This window comes from Populus nigra, chromosome 14 (genome assembly GCF_951802175.1).
Source record: "Populus nigra chromosome 14, ddPopNigr1.1, whole genome shotgun sequence".
In the NCBI taxonomy this organism is placed as follows: Eukaryota; Viridiplantae; Streptophyta; class Magnoliopsida; order Malpighiales; family Salicaceae; genus Populus; species Populus nigra.
In genome coordinates this window covers 8,985,894-8,993,175 of record NC_084865.1, presented here as the reverse complement: position 1 = coordinate 8,993,175, position 7,282 = coordinate 8,985,894, and the positions used below count along the sequence as shown (strand labels likewise).

The 7,282-nt window shown below is 32.8% G+C and overlaps 1 protein-coding gene across 1 annotated transcript; it reads left to right on the top strand.

The window, feature by feature from the left end:
- The first annotated feature begins 2,730 nt into the window (after window positions 1-2,730).
- Window positions 2,731-6,617, top strand: LOC133672704 (uncharacterized). The gene is made up of 7 exons (XM_062093196.1): window positions 2,731-2,956; window positions 3,450-3,582; window positions 4,389-4,492; window positions 4,569-4,740; window positions 5,000-5,140; window positions 5,233-5,321; window positions 5,598-6,617. Exons 1-7 carry the CDS (start codon window positions 2,865-2,867, stop codon window positions 6,337-6,339), a joined length of 1,473 nt encoding a protein of 490 aa, XP_061949180.1. The 5' UTR covers window positions 2,731-2,864; the 3' UTR covers window positions 6,340-6,617.
- Window positions 6,618-7,282: the final 665 nt, after the last annotated feature.

The following is a 7,282-nucleotide window of genomic DNA, read 5'->3' as shown; positions in this document are numbered from 1 at the left end:
TAAATAAAAAATATTGAGTTTTTGAAGGGTGAAGTTGAAAAAAATAATAAACTGAGTTAACTCAAGTCAACCTGCCAAACTTGTGATTCGAATCATGAGATTTGAATAACCCTATAGAAAACAATTAAAAAAAATTAAAGTCCAATTAAAAAAATATTCAATTATAAAAGGACAAAAAAATAAACAAGGTTAACCTACCAAACTTATGTCTCAGATCATGATATCAAGATATTCTCATAGAATACAAATTCAGAAATATTATGAAACCTAATTTTCAAACACCTCAAAGTTGAAGGATAAAATCGAAAAAAAAACAATTAGAAAAGGCATACAAAATATCTAAATCAACCTATTAAACTTGCGATATAAGTCATGAGATTATAATAAATTATAAAAAAAATGAAAAAAAAAAATTTCACAGCCAACTAATTTGATATTGAAGATTGAAATCCGGGAAAAAAAAAAATTAAATCTATAAAATTGATATATATTCTAATAGAAAAAAAAATACAAAAAACAATTTCTAAAACAATTTAATATTGAAAAAATTGAAAAACAAACTAAAATAAAAAAAATTAGATCGTTGAAGAGTGAAATAAGTTTTATTTCAGGTCCTAATTTTTTTAAACATCACAATGTCAGTTTTAGAGTGTTTATAAACTTCTTACATGGCCCCAGGTGCCATTAAAGAGAGCTAAAAGGAAGCTTATTTTCTTCATCCCAAGGCCTCGCATATGTGCTACGACACTATATCTCAATTATTATTTAATTTTAATATTTTTTAAAAAATTGATGAATATTCAATTAACATAAAATTTATGTTTTATGATATTCATTATTAATTTTTTTTCTTTCATAATGTACAAAATACTAAGGCTTTTTTTAATATTTTATTTTAAATTTGGTTTTAAAACCATAATGAATCTTTATTTAGTATTAAACAGTGCTTGCAATTACAAAATATCTCAACAATGGGTTGATTTTTGGTTTTGTAAGTGTTTATTTTTTATCGTATTATTAAATAAAAAATAGTTTTAAAAAAGATAAAATTAGCAAACCCAATTGAGTCCATAATCAGGATCACAGATTAATGAGCTAACCAAAGTTATTAAACTTAGTGGAGTTCATAACTCGGGTCACGGGTTTGACATATCAAACCGAGTTAATTTTTTTAAAATTGAATTTTTTTTTCAATTTCATCATCTAATATTGGGTTAATTGGGAATTGAGTTTTATAATTTATTTTGTTTTACTTTTTATAGTATTATCACAATTTTAAACAAATATTCTAGCATTGGATTAGTGTTTGATTTTGCTAGCGTCTATTTTTATCATATAATTAAAGAAAAAATAGTTTCACAAAAAAAAATTATTAAACTTATTGAACCTATAATTCTAATCACTAGTTTGACTAGTTAAGTCATGATGTTGTCTTGAATATTTTTTATAAGTAAAATTATGTTTTAACCATTTGTTTAGGTCGCTTTTAAAATTATCAAATTAATTAGATCATATTAGAATAAGTCTGACACAATTTAATTTAAAATATAAACTAAATAAAGAATCGATTAATCAAGAGATTTTAATATTAAACCGACACACCTTGTTTGATAGCCTTGCCAAATAGCTGCTCATAACCTTTCTTTTCTACTTTCGAAATCTCAAGCCAGAAACCTACTTATCCCAGAGCGGAACACAGAAAACAAGTGTTGTGGGTATGCGTGGATTCATTGACAGTCACCCACTAGACAAGAGTCCCTTGGTAGTAAGAAAATATAGAACAAAATTGAAGCAATTCAAGTAAAATTGTGGAGGCACAGAAACTAGTGCCTTTTTTAAGAAAATTGTGGAGGCACAGAAATATTGTGAGCTGACAAATCAGGTGGCCTTTTTTGGGAGCTGACAAAATTTAGCAAGAAAAAACAGATCTGGAGGGAGGAAGACAAGTGAAAAATGCGCCAGATGAACTCCGCGATCAACCTAAACCTAAGAGAAGGCATTTTTACTGTGCATTCAAAGAGGGTAAAAAAAAAACACTATAGGTTAAAACGATATTTCTTCTTATTTTTATTCTTTAAGTTTTATCTACTTCATTAATTTATTTTTTTATCTTATTTTTTTATATATTTTAACTAGAAATTAGCTTGACAATTTATTTTCTATATGATTATTATGATATTAAAAAAATTTATGAAATTAACTGAGTTGATGCTCAATTTTTTTTTAAAAAAAAGATATTAAGTTTCGCTACTTAAAAAAAATAGAGAGCCAAAATCAAAATGAGATAGATATTTGACTTGTAATATAGTTAATTCAGGGTAAAACTCAGTCAAAATTAAAGTAAAGAACTTATTGATTTTTTTTTTAAAAATAAAAAACAGTATTGTTCTGATATTTTTTAAAAGAAATATTGGTTTTACCCTTCCAATCCATGTCCTTGCTATGTCGACTCAGTTTTTAAACTATAATAATTAATGTAATTTTGAAATTATTTTTTTTAGATGAATATTTTAAAAATAAAAAATAAAAAATATTATATAAGAAAACATTAAGTTTAAAATGATAGAAATTCTTCAAAATACAATGGAGAGACGAATCCAACGTTACCTGGGATTCCTCAAAGTGGGACCCTTGAAATTGCCACGTTTTCACTTACCATAACGGCTAGTTTTCCATCGTAACCCACCACACACCAGTCTTTCAAGTATCTGAGTCATTTGATCATGATCAAGACCCATAAAATAAACAAAAATATTTCTAAAATCAAACAGACCGTTGCTTTCCCTTTAGAAAAAAAATCCTGTCTTTAATTGTCTTTGCTTTCTCTTCTGAGGAATCATCACAAGACAGAGAGAGAGAGAGCCATGACTGCTAGCAGTGTAGTCACTTCTCACACCAAGAAATTCATGAAGCTCACTATCTCAATCTTGTGTCCACGCTTCAACTCTTCAAAATGGTATATTTCTTCTTGAAAGCCTTTTATTTATTTTTCAAGAAACGAGAAGTGTTGCTATTTACAGTGGGAATTTTTATGATTTTTTTTTGTTCACTGGAGTTTTTGTTATGAATCCAGATGCTAGTTTGTGTACAAAATGGAATATTCGTTATACATTTACAACCCCTTTGTTTATTTCCCAAGAAAAATAATGTTATTACACTCAAGTTTGAATTTTTTATGTTATTTATTTTCTTCTGGTCATTTTGTGATGAACCCAGATACCAATATCTTGTTTACTTTGTGGTGTTCGAGTAAAACATGGAGCATTTTGAAATAAACTGAAAACCCTTTTTGTGTGGTTGCCAAGAAATTTTTTTGATATTTTTAAAAGTTATATTCTTTGATAGGTTTGTGTGTAGTTTTTGGTGCTTTTGTTATGAACTAGATGCTGATTTGTTATTGTGTTATGTGGGGCTTTTTGGAAAATTTGGAATGGTGGGGGTTGTAACAGTAAAACAGCGGCTAAAATGGCAGTGGCCAGGATAAAGTTGTTGAGGAATAAGAGAGAGGCAGTGATGAGGCAAATGAGGAGAGACATCGCCTTGCTTTTACAATCTGGTCAAGATGCTACTGCTCGTATCCGGGTATTTAAAAAATGCTGCCTTTGTTTGTTTCTTTATCATATACTGGGTTCTATAGTACAAGTCTGTGTTTTCCTGTTTATTCTTTGTAACTTGTGATGATGGGGGGTTGAATTCAAGGGGTGAATCAATGTTTTTTTGAAATGACATTTGAATATGGAGCACAATGTGTTTTGTAAAATATTTATATTCTGGTTTCAAGTGGCTCATAATCCAATCCCATCACTTTTTTTGCGGTTGCTATTATGAAGCTATGGGTGCGGAGTAAATTGAAGCTATCAGGGCCTGTCTAGTTTCAGTTTCCATGTAATATCTAATAAAAAAACCGTTCCTTTTAGCAAAGTCTAGCTTGGAGTTTCAATTACTAGTTGCAAATGTTTATAGTTTTTGTTCTTGATGTAACTGTTTCTGAAGTAGAAATCATGCAAAAGAAAATTCTGTTTGATAGGCTTGGATTACAATTTCTATCCATTTGAATCCAATCTGACAGTAGTTTGATTTGTAATTAAGAGCATGGATGAATCAAATTGATTTGCAAATAACATTGAGCTTATTCTTGTTTTAGGAGACCTGTAATCAGAACTTTTTCTTGATGGTAGAATGGTTTCCAAAAGTTGATGTCTACATTTTCATGTTATTCTCGGCTTGAAACCCTCTTTCCTTTTTATATCTTTATTCATCGATTCTGTGATCCAATATGGGATTTGAACATAGGTATTGACAAAGTTTTCCAGGGTATTAGATTCCTTGCAATATGATTATATATTAAGATAACTCGTAAATAAGTTTCTGTGTTCATGGTTTGGTAGGTTGAGCATGTTATAAGAGAGCAGAATGTTTTGGCTGCAAATGAGTTCATTGAGCTCTTCTGTGAGTTGGTTGTTTCTAGACTTTCAATCATTGCAAAGCGAAGGTGAGAGCAATATAGAATACTGTGATTGCATGTCATGGATGAAGTACAAGTTCTGATGTTTCTTCGACATATTCAGGGAATGCCCAGCTGACCTGAAAGAAGGGATTGCTAGTTTAATATTTGCATCTCCAAGGTGCTCTGAAATTCCAGAATTGGTAGCACTCAGGAAGATTTTTGAGAAGAAGTATGGGAAGGATTTTGTGTCCGCAGCTACTGATCTGCGACCTAACAGTGGTGTAAATCGCATGGTAAGCACTCTCCCTTGCTGTTATCGCAGTCATTTCATCTGAAAATTTGTTTTATATCTGTCCTTTTACAAGTTGAAATTCAATTGATCATTACTAGTTAATTGCTGCGTAGGCATTATCTTTTTTTTTCACCGATTAGCTTATATGTGGTGGCATAGAACAACTGGATCTTTTGTATTATTTTTAAGGTTTACTTTCTTTGGAACTTCCCAAATTGTTATTAAAGAAAATCTTAATTAAGTGACTTCTTTCTTATTAGTTAATCGACAAGCTTTCTGTTAGAACTCCAACTGGTGAAGTGAAGCTGAAAGTCATGAAGGAAATTGCCAAAGAACATCAGATTGAATGGGATACTGCAGAATCTGAGAAGGAGCTTCTCAAGGCTCCAGAGGAGATGATTGTGAGTTCCTCTCTCGCGCGCACGCACACACACACACAAGAAGCTCAACTTGATGTTTCTTATGAAAATCTGAATACTCTCTTTTTCATCAGGAGGGACCACACACTTTTGTTAGTGCCTCCAGTTTACCCATAAGGAGAGCTCCATTCCAATCTATTGAGCCAAATCAACCAATTGCTAGGTAGGTCTATAATTTGTTTCCTCCATTTCTATTAATGATTTAGATGTTGAAGAATTATAATGGTTGTTTCAATGTGTTTTCTGGTTTACCCAGGTCAACCAATGAGGGAGAAACGGGCAACATGCATTTTGAAGACACTCTGTCCGCTGCTCAAGCAGCAGCAGAATCTGCGAAGCAAGCAAGGTAGGTCTATAATTTGTTTCCTCCATTTCTATTAATGATTTAGATGTTGAAGAATTATAATGGTTGTTTCAATGTGTTTTCTGGTTTACCCAGGTCAACCAATGAGGGAGAAACGGGCAACATGCATTTTGAAGACACTCTGTCCGCTGCTCAAGCAGCAGCAGAATCTGCGAAGCAAGCAATTGCAGCTGCCCAAGCTGCTGCTTATCTAGCCAACAATGGCCTGAATCAGGTCTCTTCAGTGTCTGGTTTGGATCACAAGTTGAATACTTCTAACATCAATCATGGATTAGGAATGCTTTCTGGCAATTCAACAGGCCTTTCCATGCCAAATTATTCCCAGATCAACTATCAGAGGATGGATCATTATTCTGATGGTCCAGGGAGAACGTATGAGTCCCAGAATTTTGATAGATCTCACTATCCAGGCAATGAAGGAACAAGACCTATCCAGACAGACAGCAAACATGTCAATAGGAGGAGACACAGCTACAATGAGACGATGCCAAAGCAGATGGATGGTCAAAATGTCTCCCGGAGACACAGTTACAATGAGGTGAGGCCAATGCAGATGGATGGTGAGAACATTTCCAGGAGACAGAGCTACAATTCTAGTTCTCCACATTCAGATATTAAGTTCGATGAATCAGACTGTGATGAAGAGATTGAAACAGAAGAACCACCTGCTGTTGTTTATCCACCACCTGAGCGCTGTCCACCGCCAGTGCCTTCATCTCATGTTAATCTGGACCCTGTTGCCCGAGTTCACCCGAAATTACCCGATTATGATGAACTTGCTGCCCGTTTTGAAGCTCTAAAATATCGCAAGTCATAAACCTGGAGTCCAGAGTCACTGTAGTTTTGTTTTCTTTTACGAGTACTATGCCGTATACTCTAGATAATAAACACTATATACTACATATATTCGTTTTCTGTAATATTTACGATAGGAAATCATCAGGGTCATTGATTTTTGTGTGTAATTTCAATTTTATCACATCCTAAAAACTAAATCATGCATTGATCATGTAAAAGCATGAGCAGCACCCTTGGGATTTGTTTATTTCATATACCACAGATACTAATACTACATACATACAATTATGTTTAGCATGAGCACTCTTCATATTATTTGTGTATTGCATGGGATGAACACGAGCACACTTGAGATTGTCCTAAGTTGTGATTGGGGAAAGATGGAGCTAGGGTAATCCAGGAATGGTGAGCATCCTAAAGAGCAATGGAAAGTGGGCCAGAGGAATAAACACCAGGGATTACTACTCAAAATTAAAGGATACGCAACAGGAAAACATGGAGCCTTTTTTTCGAAGATGGCATTCAGCAATAATATCATTCAACACTCCTGTTGTTAAAATTGTCAAGTAACCTGCAGTTTGCCCCCCCACCTTGAATGCTTAGGGTCCTTCCTTCCCAGAGTTTCCGTATTGGGTCTTTTTCATAGAATTGCCCTTACCCCAAGAGGGTTCTGTTGAGCGCTTCAAAGAGATGAAGTGCAGATCCCATGATTGGCTAACCAATGCACCACAAATCTTGTCCACCCCCTCAATATAAATCATGAACCTTCAAAGGAATCTAATGCTGGAAAATGTGTTTAATAACATGGTTAATATTCACATTTAACATCAAATTAAAATTGTCATCCACTTGCTTTTTGAATTAAAATTTTATTGGAATTGAATCTCCAAAATAAATTATGAAATATTAATATAATTTATATAAATAAAAAATAAACGAGAAATTGATCTCAAATAAACTTT

What these genes read in the sequence shown, in the direction of transcription:
- LOC133672704 (XM_062093196.1), top strand. Translation starts at nt 2,865, where the DNA reads ATGACTGCTAGCAGTGTAGTCACTTCTCACACCAAGAAATTCATGAAG. An exon ending in ATGCTACTGCTCGTATCCGG is followed by an intron (nt 3,583 to 4,388) that starts GTATTTAAAAAA and finishes ATGGTTTGGTAG; the next exon opens with GTTGAGCATGTTATAAGAGA. An exon ending in CCAAATCAACCAATTGCTAG is followed by an intron (nt 5,322 to 5,597) that starts GTAGGTCTATAA and finishes TGGTTTACCCAG; the next exon opens with GTCAACCAATGAGGGAGAAA.